General features: G+C 41.7%; 1 protein-coding gene across 15 annotated transcripts; it reads left to right on the forward strand.

The window, feature by feature from the left end:
* The first annotated feature begins 260 nt into the window (after window positions 1-260).
* NUP50 (nucleoporin 50) lies at window positions 261-17,603 on the forward strand. Of its 15 annotated transcripts, none has more exons than XM_083440853.1 (11): window positions 261-406; window positions 1,694-1,768; window positions 2,354-2,557; window positions 3,932-3,991; window positions 4,932-5,012; window positions 7,295-7,378; window positions 8,501-8,693; window positions 9,927-10,577; window positions 12,295-12,373; window positions 13,025-13,143; window positions 13,803-17,603. In XM_083440853.1, exons 5-11 carry the CDS (start codon window positions 4,944-4,946, stop codon window positions 14,003-14,005), a joined length of 1,398 nt encoding a protein of 465 aa, XP_083296979.1. In that variant the 5' UTR covers window positions 261-406; window positions 1,694-1,768; window positions 2,354-2,557; window positions 3,932-3,991; window positions 4,932-4,943; the 3' UTR covers window positions 14,006-17,603. The 15 variants fall into 15 exon arrangements, with proteins under 15 accessions (XP_083296979.1, XP_083296977.1, XP_083296980.1 ...); XM_083440851.1 differs by having other exon boundaries at window positions 2,354-2,547; XM_083440843.1 differs by lacking the exon at window positions 261-406 and adding an exon at window positions 569-680 and having other exon boundaries at window positions 2,354-2,547.
* The last annotated feature ends 1,668 nt before the right edge of the window (window positions 17,604-19,271 follow it).

Raw genomic sequence — 19,271 nt, forward strand, 5'->3', positions numbered from 1 at the left:
TTCTGCTCACGGGCAAAACTATTTTTGTAGATTCTACGCATCATCATCAAAATGTCAGCCCATATGCCCTTTATATTTTCATGTACCATGAGAAACCTGGTAAGTGAAATATATATAGAAATCCTTTTCAACAGCAGAGTGAATAGGCGAAGTAGTCCTCGAAATAAGCGCGGAACTTCAGGGAGAAAGAAGAGCGGCAGCGTCTGGCGGAGCAGTGGTTCGGCCGGGCGGAGAACCGAGGCGCGCGGCTGCGGAGGAACACTCCGCCCCCTCGCAGGTGGGCGGGGCAAGGGCCGGCGGGCGAGCCGGAAGCGGAAGTGGTGGTGGCGGCGGCCGCGCTTTCTGCTGCGCGCGCGCCCGCCCGGCTTCCCGCCTTCCTCTTTCTCTCCGCCCGCGGCGCCATCAGGTAACAGCCCCGCAGCGAGCGCTGCTAGAGGGGGCGGGGGGGCGGGGGGAGCGGGGCGGTTTCCCCAGGAAATGGCGCAGCGGGCCCTCCCCCCCCCCCGGGCTGTGGCAGCCGTTAGGCGCGCGCGGCTGACAGCTCCTTCCGGCTTTGCTGAGGCGGAGGAGGCGCCGCCTGGGTTCCTAGACCGGCCTGCCGCTCTAGGGCGCGCGGCCGGCTCCCTCTCCAGCTTCCGCCGCCCGAGGGAGCCGCGAGGCAGCCGCGTCGCGGGAGGAAGGTGAGGGGGACCCGGTTCCGTGGCCTGTAGGGGCGGGGGGCTCCGCCTGCCCCGCAGGGAGGAGAAAGGAAACGCGGCACATGCTCGTTGGTTCATTTGTTTGTATTTTATTCATTTATGGCATTTACTCCCCGCAGAAAAGCAGCCCTGTTGTTTCTGTGTGTGGAATCTGTATGCCGATCTCAGGGGGGGGGGGGGTCACAGCATGAAATGAAAACACAAGAACACACGACGGTGGAGCAAAAGCCAAGCCACAACCCGCAGGCACATTGAAAGAGCCGTAGGATGTTAACAGGCCGAACGCCCCGGGGAGCAGGATCGGGGTTTTCTGCCCCTCAGGGTGCCCAGGGGAGGGTCCTGGGGAAGCGCAGTCCCCGAGGCCTCTGGAGAGGAGGCAGGGACCGCCTCCCCCACTGATGGAGGGTTTGAACCCTGGCCTCTCCCAGGCCTCAAGTCAAACACACTGGCCACGATCCTCATCATTATTCATATTATTTATTACATTTCTATACCACCTTTTGTCTGAAAACCACAGGGCTGTTTACCATATAAAAAAAAAAACAAAGATACATAACATATTAACAAACAAAACAATGACCCAACCATCACCACACACACACAGGGTTTTAAAGGCCATAGCTTGTTTAATTAGCCAAAGGAGAGAAGAATTAGTCTGGGGGAAGAGGAATGTTTTTGCCTGGCACCTATGGCACACTGGCTCTGATTTTGGGGCTTGGATTGCCACCTCCGGTTTTTCTGGTGTTGCCTATGTTCTAGCAGCAGCAGCCTAAGCACAAAAGCACAGAGAAAGTTCAAGGTGGTGAAGCTTTTCTTTTTTTCTTTGGCATAGAGTTGAGTGGCAAGTAAAACATTTCTTCCTTCTGAACTCTTCTGAGTGTTATGGTCCTGTTTAAAATACAGGGGCACAGCCTGTTTTTAAATCTTGACAACAGTGAATCCTTGCAGCTTGCCATAGTCCTGCCTTGATATTTGTTTTTATTTACCACCTACAGCACATTCCTCCTGTGAAGATGTGTGTGTATACTGCATAAGAGCTGCTTGATTTGTGTGGTGCCTGGGTTTCAAAGGTATGTGTGAGTGGTTGGTCACGGGGGCCAGATTTGGAACGAATGTGAACTTTTAATGCCCTTTTTAAAGAAGTGGTTAAAATTACCGGCAGGTAGAGTGACTGCTTTTTGTCAGTCCTAGGCTAAAAGAAAAGAAAAGAGAGTTGTCAGTAAACACTTCAGCTGCTTAATGTCTGTAAGTTAGGCAGCTGTTAGAGACACCAGGAGCAGGGGCCAGTTAAGAGAGAGAAAATGGGACTCATAGATGGGCTCTAGCTAGCTGGCCAGTCAACTCTCAAACTTCAGAATTATTCCTTATCCTAAATGTGGTGAGTGTGGGAAATATAGTTTATGCATGTTTAGAAATAGTATCGCCTTGATTTCTTTATCTGATCAGATTGGAGGCCTGATGTTGGGAAAAGAGGTTCTGGGTCAGATTAAGCCTTGTGGCACTCTTCATATGCACCACAATGGTTGAAAACCTAGAGTGTTTGGTTTGCATCTAAGAGATGTGAGCTCATGTCTGTTTTCAGACATGATTATACAGTGTTGCATTGGGCAAGTGGCCTTTTCTCAGTTTTCTGTTTATACCAACCTATCTTACAGGGCTTTTGTTGGGAAAACAGACTATGAATAACAACCCTTGCTACTATCCCAGAAGCTAGAGGATGCTCTCCTCTTTGCCGCCACTGCATTATGACATCATCAACCACATATAGGAGCTGCTGCTTGCCCTCTTTGAAACATAGCTTCATCTTCCAGCATTCTGAAAGCATTAGGAGATAGATCAGGAACTTCTGGTTTGTGGTGGTACAAGTGGGAAGCTTATAATGATTATGTACTATAAGTAAACATGAATTCACGGTGCTTGAATGTTTTGACAAGTGGGAGGCACAGGCTCACTTCTCATATAATTCCAAGTTATATGCCTCTATCCTACTGAGGCAGACCAATCTTGCCCCCCCCCCAAGTTTCTCCATTTGGCCCCCCAGACCACTTTGGGCATACTTTCCAGCTGTACACCTGACATACAGGCAAAGCCCCTTTGCTCAGCTTCCAGAGCATCCAAAAACCAGCTGCTTGTCAGAAACACCTGACAAGTGGCTGTGCAAAACAGGATTAAGCTTATCAGCTGATGCAAAGGTAGGGCGATCCTGCTTGGCCCAGGTATGTAAGAGAGCTCCCTGCAGAAAACCTGCTGCGTTTGGCTGTGCCTTCAAAGCAGAGATGTGATACATATGTGCCCTGAAATGTAAGAGGTTGCACCCTATGATATTTCTGCGCTGAACTTAGATATGTGCAAGGTAGGTACAGTGACTGTTCACAACGCCACTTGATAATGCATTCTTCGTTGATTTGCTATGCTACGGTAATAGCCGTTTTGCAGTCTATTTCTTTGGGGGCTTAATCAGGCTCAAGAATTTACTCAAGTTACTTCTCAGTACCTGAGTAAATTTAAATTTCCAAAGCAAGGAATAATTGCTACCAACAGTTATTACTGTTGTGAATGGTCACTGTACACACTTGCATATTGCATTTTGCATCTCATGCTCATCTTGTGCTAATGTTAACATTGGGTGATAAGCAGCTATGACTTGCTGCTTGTGCCAACTGACTTATTGCACAGTTTAGATTTCCTTGTCTACCCAAAAATCTTTTACAGAGGATCAAGGGACTTTCTGGAGCAGATGGTATCCCAGGGGACTTTGAGGGACAGCAGGTGAAGGGGACATTCTGTTGCATCCACCTGCGTATTATTGGATATTGCCTATTCTTTCCCCCCATGCCTTTGTTTCAGTCAACTGACACACTAAATGCTTCAGCTGATTAATTCTTGATTGTTAGTCTGCTGTTAGAGAAACCAGGAAAAGGCCCACACAAAAAGTAGACAGCTATAGGCTTTTGCTGACTTAAAGCACATTTCATGAGCTACATAAAGGCCTAATTTGAATGATTGTTTGAAGCATCTCAAACAGTTGGCTGTTCAAGACCTTTATGTAGTTGAAGAAGTGGGTGTTTAATTCCACCAAAGTTTATGCCATGATAAGGTGCCACAAAACTTGGGGTTGTAATTAACACAGTGCTAAAGAGATAGTATTGTCAGCAGAAGTATTTCTTCTTGCCTGATGGATCTCCTCTCTCTTCCCCCTGCATGCTGCTATGGGGATTTCCCTGATCCTCCAGAGCATCTTTGGGAAGTGTACACTGTGGCAGGAGAGTAGGAAAGCCCCATTGCGCTAGCAGGTATCATTGTGCTGGCTTCTGCTGGTGCAACAGTTTAGTTGAATGCAGCCCTTTGTTTTGGGGGGGAAATTTTAATCTTCATAGCACCTGGAATTTGGTTTCCTTAGTATCTGATAAGCAGGGAAGATAAAAGTAAATATGTTGTAGGTGTTAATAATTCAGTCCATAAAAATAATGGAAAATATTCCTGAATGATACTAAACATTATTATATGGGATGAAAGTGGGATGACTCCTTCCTAGTGTTGAACTAGATCCGTGATGGCTAACCAAGAAGAGTCCAAGAAGTAAATTCTAATTTGTGAAAAGTACCATGTAAGCATAAAATTGAGTACATATGCAGTAGCTACCTTCTCCCTATGACTTGCTGTGCATTTGCTTCAAATATGCTGAACCAGGGGACAAGTGGGAGTATAACTCTAATGCATTCAAAGCTGGACCACTGCGTGTTTCGGAGTGTGCCACAAACATCCCTTTTCCAAACACAAAATACTATGTAAAGGAGGAAGTAGTATTTGAACAATGTGATGTTTTCATATACCATCAAAAGTAGCAAGTGACTGAAACTGTAAATTTGTTTTAATTCTATATTGAAACTCTTAATGAACTATTTCTGTGGGAAATGTTGTGTAGGTTCAACAGATAAGGAAACAGACAGGCAACTGGAGAACACCTTGAGATACATAAAGCTACATTCTTTTATGGATGAAATGGTTTACATTTGTCAGAATCTGATTACTCTTTTTGTGACTTATTTAATTTTAACACTAAGGCATTACATAATGAACCATTTAGTGCATTTTAGTTTTTTAAAAAATCCATCACAAGTCACTGAATTATTACGTAGTGTCTGCTCATTGCAAGTTGCTTGCCACCTATTTAAAAACCACTAGATGTGAAGCATGGCTGATTACTCTTTTGTTTTATTTGTTCTAATACAGTAGTGCTGTACAATGGCTAAGAGAGTAGCAGAAAAGGAGCTGACTGACAGGAACTGGGATCAAGAAGAAGAAACTGAAGAGGTAAGGAAGGTCAGATGCTTTTATTAGAAATAAAATTGAAATAGTTGCTAGAATCAATAGGAAGATCATGGAAAACTAAATGATTGCATTTTATTACTATGTTGGCACTGTATCGCAAGCTAAAAATAAAAAGAACAGATTATACCAGGTAAGCGGATTCTCCCTTGTAACTTTCATAGATCTATGGGCAACAATTAATTGCAATCACATTCATGTAGCTAGTATCGGGGCTGGCTCATTCACAAGGCAAGTGATCCACAGGCTGCAATGGCTGCAGCACACCTCATGGAGGCTGGATCTGCTGCCTTCTTGGCAGCTCCCCCACCCCCACCCTGCAGTGCTATCTCTACAGCAACATCTCAGCAGATAGGAGGCACTGCTCTTCTCCTCTCACCCCTAGGGAGGAAATGGAAGGAGCTGCCTTCTGGGGTCATCACCTCCCCCTTTACATCCTTTGATTCCCACTTCAGCTTTCAAGTAAGGTTGATTTGATTCCTCTCCTGGTTCCCAGTCTCTCTTGTTCCTGATGTAGATCTGCATTCACTCCTTCTTCCCTGGTGGGGAGGCGCACCATTTCACGGTTTGCCTCAGGTGCCAAAATGTATTGGGGAGGCCCTGGATGGTTTTGTCAGTTATATGCAACGGATGTGTTTTGCCTAAGAGTTGCAGTGGCAAGATTACATTTTGTGTAGTGAAAATCAAGGCTGTTATTCTAGTCCTTTGTCAAATGAGTGCAACAGAAAAAAGCTTAGAGGTCCTGGGGTGTTTGTGGTGCTAGGCTTTTCAGTAATGGCCCACCTCAGAGCATCATTAAACATTAAACATTAATCATTAAACATTTTCACATCTTTGCAAATGGAATGCACTTCCTGAAATTCAAAATGCCAATAACCAAAGCTGTTTCTAGTCTTCCTTAGCAGCTACTACCTACTTTTCCATAAATCTGTTTTATTGGATTAGAAAACTTGCAATCATCTCAAAGGCCTTAAGTGAAACCTAATGCCATTAAAATTAGTTCAGATTTTTTCCTTTGACCTTAACTGTACATGAGTTGTGTCATATGTTGTATCAGCAACCTAATAACTTCACAAATGTATTCAATTTTGGCTTCTTGTTTCCGGTGCTCCAGAAATGGAGTTTCTCCCAACACTGTGTGAGAGAGACAGATGGAGATAATCAGATAATGACGGGGGAATTTCATTATCTGTTTTCCTCTTTGGTTGGAAGAGGGACCAAGCTCTCACCCGCAGTTTGCCTGGCGGTCTGGCACTTGCTTCCCCATGGAATGCAAGGGCAGGCAAAGGCACTGGGTGCATGGAGTACTCTGGCTGCCACAAACCCGCCCCCCCCCCATCCCGTTCCTGGTTATCCTGTTAATTGGGCTTTAATTGGAGCAAGCTACAGGCCAGAGACGACGAGATAAGAAACTGAAAACAACCCAGCTACAAAGATGTAAAAGGTTTGGACCGAGAGCGGATTTCTGAGAGCAAAGGGTCTTCTCGGTAGTAGTGCCTGCTCTGTGGAACTGCCTCCCAGCAGATGTCAAGGCAATAAACAACTATTTTACTTTTAAAAGACAACTGAAGGCGGCCCTGTTTAGGGAAGTTTTTAATGTCTGATGCTGTATTGTTTTTAATATTCGGTTGGAAGCTGCCCAGAGTGGCTGGGGAAACCCAGCCAGATGGGCAGGGTATAAATATTATTATTATTATTATTATTATTATTATTATTATTATTATACCCTAAATCAGTTAGGATCCAATTTGGCATGTTCTGACATATTTAATGTGTTGATTTTACTTAGTTTTACTTATTTCACAAGTTTTCCTAATATCCCATAGTAGTTGCAATGAAAAATTTCATTAAGAAAAAGAAGCATTGAAGCACACAATATATTTTAAATGCTATATTCAAGCAGAAACCTGTTAAGTATATTGACATAATTTTTTATGTTATAAAGGTGGAAATTATTTGACTTGCTATTGACACAAATTTGGGAATGTTTCTTGATAAAGCAGGGTTTACAGAGTCTAAATATTTTTGTAGCAGTCAAGTGATAAGCCCTTTATCGACAAAAGATTCACAAGTAGTTTTTGTAAAATGCTACTATTAAAGCTGAATATACCAATGTCTATTTGCTTATTATAAAATGTTGAGCCTTATAGTGTTAAAAGTGAATGTGTATTTTGAAATTAGAGTTTTGTAATACAAGGGAATCAAGAAGCAATTTTCTGTGTGCAAGTGGAACCTTGTTTGTTCTAAGAATATAATATTCCTTGCAGGTGGGAACGTTCTCAGTGGCCAGTGAAGAGGTTTTAAAGAACAGAGCAATTAAGAAGGCAAAGCGTAGAAATGTGGGGTTTGAGGTACATAAATGCACTAATTTTATAATAAATGTCTGATTCTTGGTCCAACCATTTGCATTGCCAAAAATGCACAGGTAATTGTTTCTTATACACTGTAAATAATGATGCACAAATTCAGCCAAGTATTGAAATGGCTGAAGGTTGTTTTGACGAAATATAACATTTCCTGTTTGAAGTGAACTGCACCTAGGAAATTCATATTGTGTGAAATGTCCCCAAAGAAGAGCAGAATGTTGAAAACAGTTGGAGGAAGACAAGAGTGATAGGATACTTCCCATATTTATTTCACCACTCTTTCTAGGAGCCAGACAGTTGCAGTTGGAGTTGCAGATGTTTGCAGTTTTCAGTTTGTCTGTTAAAAGCGATTTTATTGCTGGTGAATTCCATACTGATTGCATTCACATGACACAGCAAGCCAAACTGTGACTTACCAGGATCTCACAAATGTACAGGCTCACAGAAAGGAGCCTGCAGCCACGTTGTTCCTCTGTGGTCTTTTTACTGCCACACTTAGCTAAGCCGAAGTTTGGCTTAGTTTGTCATGTGAACCAGGACTCATGATTAAGGTCTCACCTTGCATGCGAAGCCAAGCCTTTGTTTGTTAATGTGTGTGTTACTGTTGATTGCTCTCTATATTGAAGGGTGGGGGTAGCCCTTCGGCTGGCTCAGGAGTAAGTGATTACTCTGAGCGCTCAGGTTTTGTCCACATGGGTTGGGTTTTCTTTGATCAGAAGATACCATTTGTCTTGTGATAGTGAATCTAATTTCACAATGGCTCAACATATATTGGCTGGTCCACACATACATGTACACTTCATTGGTACCCATGGGTTAAAGGCAAGTCAAATGTCTGAATTATCTTCATGGAAAAGATTCTTAATGTTTGGTGATAAGAACATTCCATACTTAGTTTCCAGTGATGTCTGGAATGATACATTACATCATTTGATGAATATGTGTGTGAGAATCAGACAGGGACCAAATATAATATGTCCTGTAGAAGATTTACCTTGAATAAGGGAAGCAAAGATTTTGTATGGGTGGACATTAACATAATGATACTGATGGGACTTTGTGGGGATACAGCTGAAAAGTGAGATAACTGTTTTACATCTCTTTCAGGCTGAGAGTGGTGGAGCTTTTAAAGGTTTTAAAGGTTTCGTTTTGCCGTCTGGAGGTGGAGGATTTTCTGGCTTTGGCAATGGCACCGGAACAAAGCCTTTAGGGGGGCTATCCAATGGCGGCAGTGGCGGCATTGCAAATAGCTCATCGTTCACCAATTTAAAGACTGCTGCTGAAACAACTACTACATTTAGTAAGTTCACCAGTAAACTTTTCTCATCAGACGATACTTGTAAAAATGCTTTTAATGATATTAAGGGAGCTGAAAGGTTTGTGTAAGTATGTGTCACATCCAGCCCTCATATCAACAAGCATATAGATGGAGGTGATCATCCACTTGGCATTGTGCGCTTCAAAAAGATGTTGGGCAAAAAAAACTTATCACATATCCATCCATACATGGTTAAAATGGTTAAATATGAGCCAAACATTCTGGCTGTTCAGTATATAAATCACTTACATAAGCTGATTATTTACCTGTTGTTCATTTGTCACATCTTTAAAGTTGCACTATTTCCCCCCACATTCCCCCCTCAAGAGATCTGCTCATATATGAACATACCAATTACTACATATTTTTGTTTCTGTCTCCAAGGCTATTTAGGTTGTGTTAGAAAGTAGTTAAGTGTTCATAGGCATCTATATCTGGATATATTGTATATATTTTATTATACACACATATACTCATTATAATTTACCATTATTAAGTTAAATTATAATATATTATTGTAATAGCACATTATAGTATGGAGCATATATATTTTTCTTGTTATATGTTGCCTAGGAGCACGTAAGGATTTATAGTGTCATTCATATTTTCGTTTCAATAAGTTATGAAGAGGGCTGGTCTGTCCTACCCTGAATACATTACTCATTTAGACCATTTGTGCAGTGTCCAAGTTCCTTATGAGCCAGTCTTCCACCTTTGGTATCTCTTGACTTTTTCCATGCTTGCACTTCTATCATAGTGCTGCAATAAATGAATGATAATTTCTTCGTCTTCTTGAACAACTACTTCCTTCACATATAAAATTGATACATTTATATCAAATGACCCATTAAAAGTTCTAAGTTGGGCAAAATATTTTAATTTCATCTATTTGCTCTTGGAGCTTGAACTGACTCTGGCTGGTTGGCAATGAGACCTTGGGGTCATAGTGGATACATTAACAAATATATTGACCCCAATATCATGATGGAACAGAGCTCTGGTTCCCAGTCTCACGATGGTACAGCTATCCAGATAGATAGATAGATAGATAGATATAGATATATAAAAAAAATTGGCATTACCGGGAACAAATCAGTAGAACAAATTCAGTATATAGAATGGGGGGGAATGCATTCTAGAAATGGGTTCAGGTTAGGTTTATGTATGCATACAACATTGTAAAGAAAGTTCATAAAATGCTCTTCTTTCTAATAGGTTCTGTGGTGTCCAGTGGTTCAGTGAATAATACTGTAACTGAGAAAAAGCCTGTAAGTGTGGAAGCCAATGGTGAGAGCCAGCAGCCCTTGTCCTCTGGATTCACTGAGAACAAAGCACGCAGCCCTGATGCTTATCATAAACAGTTAGCCGCTCTAAATTGTTCGGTGCGTGACTGGATAGTAAAACATGTAAATGCCAATCCACTCTGTGACCTGTCGCCGATTTTCCGAGACTATGAGAAATATTTAGCTGAGATAGAGCAACGCGGAATGAGTAGTGACAGCGGTTCTGAAAGTGACAGTAACAAGACAGTTGGAACTCAGCCTGGGTCTGCATTTGGGAGTCCAAACCTTCAGCAGAGTTCAACGTTTTTCTTCAATAGCAACAAATCTGAGAATGCACCAGGAAAGAAAACAGAAATGGAAAAGAAAACGGAACCAAAACTAGGGTCTATGTCAACTGTCTCCTTTACTTTTAGCAAGAGCGTAGACAACTCTGGTCTGAATTCTGGTGCATTACCTAGTTTCTCATTCTCTCCTGGAAGTGCAAGTTTATTTGGAAAAGATACAAGCCAAGGCAAGGTTGTTTCTTCATTTTCCAGCAAAGCACTAGATATTCAGACCGAAAGTGGTGGCAGTGAAGATAAAGGTAAACATTTATTGTTTTAGAAGTTGAGAAATGGGATTCAGTCCCATGTTTCATTGAAATCTGGTGAGCTTCCTGCTGATATGCAGAATTGGACCCCCTAGAAATCTGTTTCTCATGCCAGAGGACTCTAGGATAGGGTGTCACTGAGGATTACAAATAATAGCTGGCTGCCCAGGCCAGCTAAAACTTGTGGACCCCTGCAGGGATGCCTTTTAGTATTGGGTGACTTTGAATAGAATTTGGTGCTTTACTAGCAATCTGCGCTGCTTTTTTCTACTTTGAAACTTCCATAACAAATGTTTGTAGGTGAAATTATTGAAAGCCCTGCTTTGGTTCCCCTTCCATTTAAATAACCTTAACTATAGATTGGGTTAAGCAGGGGTTGGGGGATAGGAAAAGGGTAAGAGCACCTCCACTGCCCTGCCACATGATGATGATGGTAATTTTAATTTAAAAAATAAAAAAAAATGATAATAATAATTGATAATAATAATTATTTATACCCTGCCCATCTGGCTGGATTTCCCCAGCCACACTGCGGCTTCCAACAAAATAGTAAAAATACAATAAAAAAATCAGACATTAAAAACTTCCATAAACAGGGCTGCCTTCAGATGTCTTCTAAAAGTCAGATAGTTGTTTAACCCAGGGTTGGTGTGTTATTTATTACAAAGAATCTCTCTCTCTCTCTATATATATATATAAACCTTTTTGTTATTTACTTTATGGCAATTAGGAAAAAATAAAATAAGCTTTTAAAGTTACAGTTCAAGTAGATAATTTTAATCAAGAGTGTTCTTTAAGAAATGTAGAAAGCTTATAAGCCATATTTTAATGTTCAAGGCTTATAAATGTAAGTGTTGAAGTAGAAGTTGAGTGGGAAATGCAGCAGTGTTAGTGCTAATCAGCACAGCTTAAAATATATTCTAATATCCAGGGGTTGGCAAGGAAGGTTTACCTCCCCTGGGCCAGGTCACTCCAGCGGAGGTCCCTCCGTGGGCCAGATTGCGTGAGCACGTGCGCCCACAATTTCCGGCGTCTGCGCATGCACAGACGCGATTTCCGGTGCCGCGGAAGCAAGTCCCTGCACCGGTTTAGTGCCGCACGCAAGGACTCGCTGAGCAGGTGGCTCAGTTCAGGGGCAGCTCGTGGGCCGGTTAAACGACCCGTGTGGGCCGCTTGTGGCCGATGGGCCTTAGGTTGCCGGCCCCTGCTAATATCTGTAACTTCTTTCTCTCTAGCACATTGTTTGAAGATTTTTTAGAAATATATTTTATACTGATGACCCTACCTTTTTAGACATACTGTGATCTTGCTGACATGCAGCCAGAAGCTGAGCCATGGTTTGGCTTAGTGTTATGGCCAAACCTTGAGCTCATGGTTTGTTTTCCCCAAACAAGCAATGGTGAGTGGTAAGCCACAAACAGACCTTGGTTTCAGGTCACAGCTGTCTGGGGCAAGGCCAGCCATGAGCCCAGGTTTGGATGCAACGCCAAGCCATGGTTTAGCTGCTGTTTGTGGAGCAACGGAGGGAAAGTAAAGCACTTGTGAGTTGCTCCTTGTCAAGCCATAGTTTGGCTTTATGCCATGTGAACCAGGTAGCTGTATCTGATATCTAATATCCCCATGTATTTTTAAAACATCAAAAGATTTTTATGTACTGCAGTGTCTTTTCTTGTATATACGTAACACTTACCTGAAATTATTCTTCCTACAGGGGGTGATGAAGAAGATGAGGAGCCACCAAAGGCAGTAGTGAACGAAATAAAGGAAGATGATGCCTTCTACTCAAAGAAGTGAGTTGTGTTCTTTGATACTATTACCATGATCATGCTCTTACTGTAGAGAGTTCAGTATGCCTTTCCCCCTAATTTTGTATGTGTGAGTAAAAGTCTTTAGCAGTTTATAGTGCATTACAACTACAAACTAAACGAAATTTCTTTTGCCGAAGCTATTTTGTATCTCTTTATACTACTGGAGTTCAAACTTTGATAATCCCAGGGGGTACAAGTTACAGGTTGCCTCTGTTTTGGCACAGAGTGACTCAAAGAACTGCTTAGTGTTTGTCTCACCCAAAGACCCGCAGTCTTTTTGTCAGGAGCTCATTTTAAAACACTCTAAAGGCAGTTTTATGCGCAGCTGGGGGGCTGCTCTTTCTCAGAGTAAATCTGAGGCCCCCTTGAGCTCATGGTTCTTTAAATCTTGGCCATTATTTTTGGTATACTCTGGAAGATTCTAACAAATAGTTTTATCATGTTGCAAATACTTCTTTTCTGGAAGGACTGTTTATATAACTATTAGTCTGGCTAGTTCCAGCCTGAGTTTAAATGTATTATTTGTTTGCATGCTGGTGTTTGCTACATACAAGCTATTTGGAGGCTTTTATTCACCTTTCACATTCATGCACGTTCTGTAAAATGAATCTTGTCTATGTTTCCTTTTTTCAGGTGTAAAGTTTTTTACAAGAAAGATAATGAATTTAAAGAAAAAGGTATAGGAACGCTACACTTAAAACATGCAGGAAATCAGAAGATTCAGCTATTAGTACGGGCAGATACCAACTTAGGTACGTTATTATTATTATTAGTTCAGTAAACGTCCAAGCCACTGCTAAGTCAAAGGCTTCTGGCTTCTTTCAAATAATTAAGATATTTATGATGGTCCTTTTTTGCTCTCATGCCTACAACTGTGTAGAATTTTACACATAAGTAAACAACAGGCACATCTAGCAGTGGCTGTGATTTGTGTTGGATGTGTGCAGTTGCTAGCACATAGTTGGATGACTTCACAAATCATTTGTGTTTGGAATCTTGATGCAAACCAGCACTGACAGCCATTATTGCAAGTTTGGCTTATCAACCATGTAGTGTTTGGCCACTGGATCTCAGGAATTTGTTTTTCTTTTTTAATTGCTAAGTATTAACACACTGAGATCTTGCCCATTTTTAGGAATAGTAGCTAATGTGATGAGGAAATGAGTTGAGGAAATAATGGAGGCTTGTAAGTCAGTAACAGAGCACAAGCTTTTTCCAGATAAAAACATCTCTTGTAGCAAGGAGCTGTGGCTGAGACCTCGAGAGAACCACTGCCAGGTGGAACAGCCTGTGGTTGGCTAGGTGGATCAGTAACACCTGATTTTCTCATACCTCAGGTCACCATACTACTACCTAGACATTCATATTTTGTATTTATTTTGCTCTTTTCCCAACTTCCACTCTGTTGCAGGCAACATATTGCTGAACATTTTGGTGCCTCCTAAGATGCCATGCTCCAGAACAGGGAAGAACAACGTGCTCATTGTCTGCGTTCCAAATCCACCCATTGATGAGAAGAATGCTACCGTCCCTGTTCCTATATTGATAAGAGTGAAAACAAGTCAGGATGCAGATGAGTTGCACAAAATTTTACTGGAGAAGAAGGAGGTCTAAAAATCTGGGCTGTTGAAAATTACAGACGAAACTTGCCAAACTGCTGCTGCTCATTTCCCCTCTCTTGACTCTGCTAGTAACTTTTTAAACCACTTCTGACATTCTAAGGACTGTTTAGGAACTCTGAAGAGCTTTGGTGAGGGAAAGAAACTAAGATGGCCAATAAAAGCTTTTAACTTGACACAAGAGTCAATTCTTCCTCCCTTCTAATTTGAATATCTAATGCATGAACCATATTTGAAGAAAACTTGCATATCAAAAAATAAACATTTTTATTATACAGAATAAAACTGATTTATACTCAAATGGTGTAAAATACTACACCGGAAATTGTGTAGGAAGAATTTTGTGTGGGTGGAAAGAAATTTGACAGACTTCTTTATCTTGCATCCAAGTTTGAATTGAAATCCTCTCCTAAATGTGAAATCACAGTTCAGATTATGTTGAAGGAACAAATGTCTTAAATTGAACGGTATAGTTTTTGTGTTTTAGCAACAGCTGTTAAAAATCAGTACCCTGATTTTTAAGGCCAAAGTTGCAGGTTGTTATTTTCTCATTCCCTAGAGAAACAACTGAGGGAAAAGGTAGCATGGCTATATTTTTTTCAATCCAATCCTGTCTCTTGGATTTTATCAAACCTGGGGCATCTTGTGTTGAGGTATTTGATCGACTTTCTTCCATTGTACTCTTGCCAAAGCCTTATCTTCAGGCTTGAAAATTCTGTACAGTCCCCTTTAATGATGTCAAGGGGCTTGTGCAAGAGAGCTGTGAATTGTGCCCACACTATTTTGGGTGTGCATTTAACGGGATCAGCAGTCAGACCGTGAATACCCTGCTATTTAAATAGTTGTCTTACTAATGTAGCAGTCGCTAGTAAAGCCACACATAACCAGTCCACAAATATTGTTTATCATAGGTTCCGAAACATCTGAATCTTTAAAGTTCTAGTCGTACCTTAAAACTGGAAGGGAGCTGGGATGCTGTGGAAGCAGGACCCGTATTGATTATGAATTGGTGCCTTTTTTGCATCAAGTTTTAAGTGTTGGACTTCCTAAAAAGTAAGTGTGAGAGTATTTCAAGAGTTCAGCACCCCACACTGAAATATCTTGGGGTACAGTCCAGCAAGGAGTAATCTGACCCAATCCCCATTAAAATAAATCGGAGTTGCCATTTATGTTAGTGAGGTTTGGGCTAATGAGCTTCAACCTGGATTGTTCTCTTTAGCATTCAGGATGGTGAACAATCAGAAATGCTAACTTGCATGTTAATATTATAAATGGGAACATGCATATGGAGTCCAGTCTTACTGTTAGAGGCTCAGGTTGAATGGCCAAGAGCTTCAGTAATATTGTGTGCTCTTGTCTTTGAGAAATAGTGTCTTAAAAATCCTCAGTGAGCTTTGTTTACTCCCCTGTGTCTGGGCAAACAGCCTGCTCTTTTTCTAGAAAGCAGATAGCCTGTTCCCACACCCTCCTCTAACATAATTTTAACATTGAGAGACTGTTAATATTACAGGTATGCTATGTATTTTGCACTTGTCTGATTCCTAAAGTGCAACTGTGTATATGTAACAATTTTTCAGTTACCGAGTAGAATAAGAAATAGCATTTCATTGACATGCAGTTTGTTCTCATAATTTTTTTGCTATGTCTTATGTGATGCTGCTTCTGTAAGAAATCCAGAGTGCGCATGTTGCTTTTCAAAGTTAAAAGCAGCATGAAAGAATAATCGTAATGTCCATTAAATGTTTGCAAGAGCTGGTCAAAAGGCGTTGCTTGAAAGTGGTTGTGTTATGGAAGGTGGTCCATTACTTCTTTCTTAGAGCAAGCATAAAATGGGATTATTTCACACTGCTGCTGCTGAGGAAGGCATTCCAGAAATGCATTGGAATTTCCTGCACCTCTTTGAACGTATGTCTGCTGCATGAAAATGTGAAGATCCCTGCTGTGGGTGCACCTTTGCCATCCTGTGTGGCTGGTGACATGATGTAGCGAAAGCTTCCCAGGCACTGCCCTTCACACGCCCTCTTGGGGAAAGCTCCACCAGCCTTCCGCAACCTGTCCACTGCCAGATTCTTAGGCTGCAGCCCCTCTAGTAGGTTTTGGATGGAGCTCCTATGAGCTGTAGTCCAAACCTGGAGGGCACCAGGCTAAGGAAGGCAGTCATAGATACACAGAACAAATGCATAAACCAGCAGACTTTAAATCCTAAATGTTAGTGCTGGCTTTGTGATTGGCCCATCGCTTTCAGTAATAAAAATTATTACAAGAATAACAATCTGAATTACTAAGTGGATCAAAATTGGCTTGCTAAGAAAGAAGGAGAACGTGCATAGACTTCGTTTTGTAGGTTTCTGGTGTTGGTCATGGTGGCTTGCTCCTGCTGTGAAAGGTAAGATCTCATTTTTGTGTGTTGGTTTTACTCTCAGAGTAAGTTTAAAAGGCTGTATAAAACTGGACGATCATTTTTCTTTTGCACAAAATTGTAGCTTTAATTATATTTAAAAATCTTAATCAAGTCTATTGATACTTGCTGCATAACAATAAGGCAGTGTCTTAATTTGCAGTCTGATCACTTGTCGCCTTGTAGACACAGTGTTTGTAGTCTGGCTATATTGCTGTAGGATTTAAGTGACTGTTGTTCGCCTGTTGCCTGTTTGCAAGATTGACAGCCAAACTTGCAAAATCATTTTTACATTTTGACAGAAGTAGAGAGTCTAAAGAAGTCCATCTACTGATTTATTAGGTACTGCTGCTTTGCACGTGCCTAGTTTTCTCTTGGAATGACAGGATTAAAGGCCTAGCTGCCACTGAGCTGGTCACTGGTGTCTGACCTGCATCTCTTCAGACTGCAGGCAGGGCTTCTCTTGATTGGATTCACGTTGGGTAGAATGGTTGTAGCCTAGCCTTCTCCCTGACATTCAGAATTCTGTGCGGAAGGAATTATTTTGTAGGAAAGAGTGTTTGGTTACATGAGCCCCGTCTGCCACTCAGTCCAGATGCAGGCCTGCCACTCAAGGGAGAACTAGGGCAAACCTCAACTTGTTTGGGGAGTGTGCTGTTTCTCAATTTTTTTAATTCTTCAAAAGGTTTGTCATCAAAATCCTGTATAGAAGGGGTGTGGAGAATATTTGGCTACTTTTGCTCTGTTCTCAATCTGCTACAAGTAGTTTGCAAACTGAAAATATGTCGCTACATATAAGGAGCAATAAGTACTGTATTGCATCTTGCTTTAACTCCCTTTGCAACATAATGTAATTTGACAACTGTTCTGTCTAATGCCTTAAGTTATTTTTAGCAGAAGTTGCTAAACTGTATACCACAAATGTAAACATTTGATAAATTTCACAGTGCATGGAAACCATGTATAAAAGCTTAATGAACAGCTATCTGAACAATCGACATGAACCTTTCTTTCCATTTGACTGTCAACATTTTTGTTTGTTCCCCATCTCATAGGACGCCATCTGAAAGGCTAAACAAGAATTGGGACTTGCCTTTTCTCATTTTTCACATGTCCATTTGCTAGCTGTAGTTCTTTCTAAGGAAATGTATAAAAATCCATGGAAATGTGAATAAACAAATAGGATGTGTGAACTCCGATCTGTGCATGTTTGCATTCTACCTCCTGGGCTTGGTGGTGAAGATGGTCAGTGCAGCCAGGTAAAGATGAAATGGTCGGGGGTGATAACTTGATCGTAGAGCACAGTAGGATCCACATTCAGTCCATTGCCCCTCCAGTTCAGGAAAGATTGCTGACTAGCAGAGCCCTCTGCCTTTGGCCTTGGATAGAAGCTGAATAGCCGGTGTGGGGATATGGTCAGTCGTGGTCAAAGGCAGCTTCATATGTTAAGCGTCTTAGTGACCTAACATTTGATAAATGGAGCTCACGCTGCTAGGAGGGGGGGGTGCCATTTGCTCTGCCGCACGTGGCCTGGACCCGCTCACTCTGGAGGTAAATTGAAGTAGCCTGTGGGGATTGCAGTGAAGTGACTGGGTGTCCTTGGGAGAGTCCACTTTGGGGCACTTGGTTTAAGTTCTAGGTTTCTTCCTTTGCAGAAGATGCTGCAGAAAGATCAGGAGTGTTATTGCCTTGACAATGAGGAGGGCAGTGAAGACTTACCAAAGTATTTCATCTTACAAGACCGTTTTGAAGCAAATGTAGTTCCTTGACTTCTTTTGCGGGGGGGGGGGTAGTATTGCTGGAGTATGAAGCAAGATTTTTAGTAATAGATGGATTCAATTATTTAATAGATCTTATACTAATGGTGCTGAGAATTGCTAAATTACCATGTCTAGCCACAGCATGCACTGGTGATTTCTTGCATAGCTCACACAATGCACTACAGTTCTGCTTTAATTTAAAGAAAAAATGGTTTCTGAGGCTCTGGAGAAGTTTGAAAAGAGTATAGATAATCTATTTGTCATCTAGTGATTTGCAGGGGTCAGGCAGGGACACAACTCACTCTGTCATTAGTAGAAGCAAAAGAAGTGCAAGTTAGAAAAACCCACTGCCATTTAACTTAATTTTATATATTTCAGAATCTAGCATTCTAAAGTGATGTTTCTACCCTATACTTGTCTAATATCGATGCATACATATGACAACTTGAATTTCATGTTGCAGGAGGTGAAGACCCACAAGCATACTGTCCTAGGGATAATGTACTCTAGCCAGAACTAAGCCAGCCTTTGCCAACCCAGTGCCTCATCAGCCCCAACCAGCATGCCTAATGGTCAGGGGTGATAGGAGTTGTATTCAAAATAATAAAGGGCCTGAGGTTGGGCATAGCCTTAAATTGTGGGAAGTGTTTGTGTTTGAGAAACAACCAATTGGGACCAATCTGATAGGTGCTTCTTACCCAAGATATACATACAGTAGAGCCTTGGGTTATGTACCATCCTTATGAATGCTTTGGGTAATGAGCTCTGCTGACCTGGAAGTGGTACCTCAGGCTGCGAACTTTGCCCCGGGATGCAAGCGGAAGTCATGCACCGGCAGCACGGCAGCAGTGGAAGGCCCCGTTAGCGAAAGCGCGCCTCAGGTTAAGAACGGACCTCCGGAATGAATTAAGTTCATAACTGGAGGTACCACTGTACTGAATTAAGTTGAATTGTTTTTTACCCTTGTTGTATATGACATTTTAGCTTTCCTCTCGTTTGTTGGGACTTAAACGCTACCTTGGCACACCAAAAAGGCGTGGTGTGACTAGTTACTTGATTCTTTTCAATGCCAAATACTCATGCTTTTTTTTATAAGAAAAAAC

The sequence above is a fragment of the Podarcis tiliguerta genome, assembly GCF_965153285.1.
Source record: "Podarcis tiliguerta genome assembly, chromosome: 5".
NCBI classification, from domain to species: domain Eukaryota; kingdom Metazoa; phylum Chordata; class Lepidosauria; order Squamata; family Lacertidae; genus Podarcis; species Podarcis tiliguerta.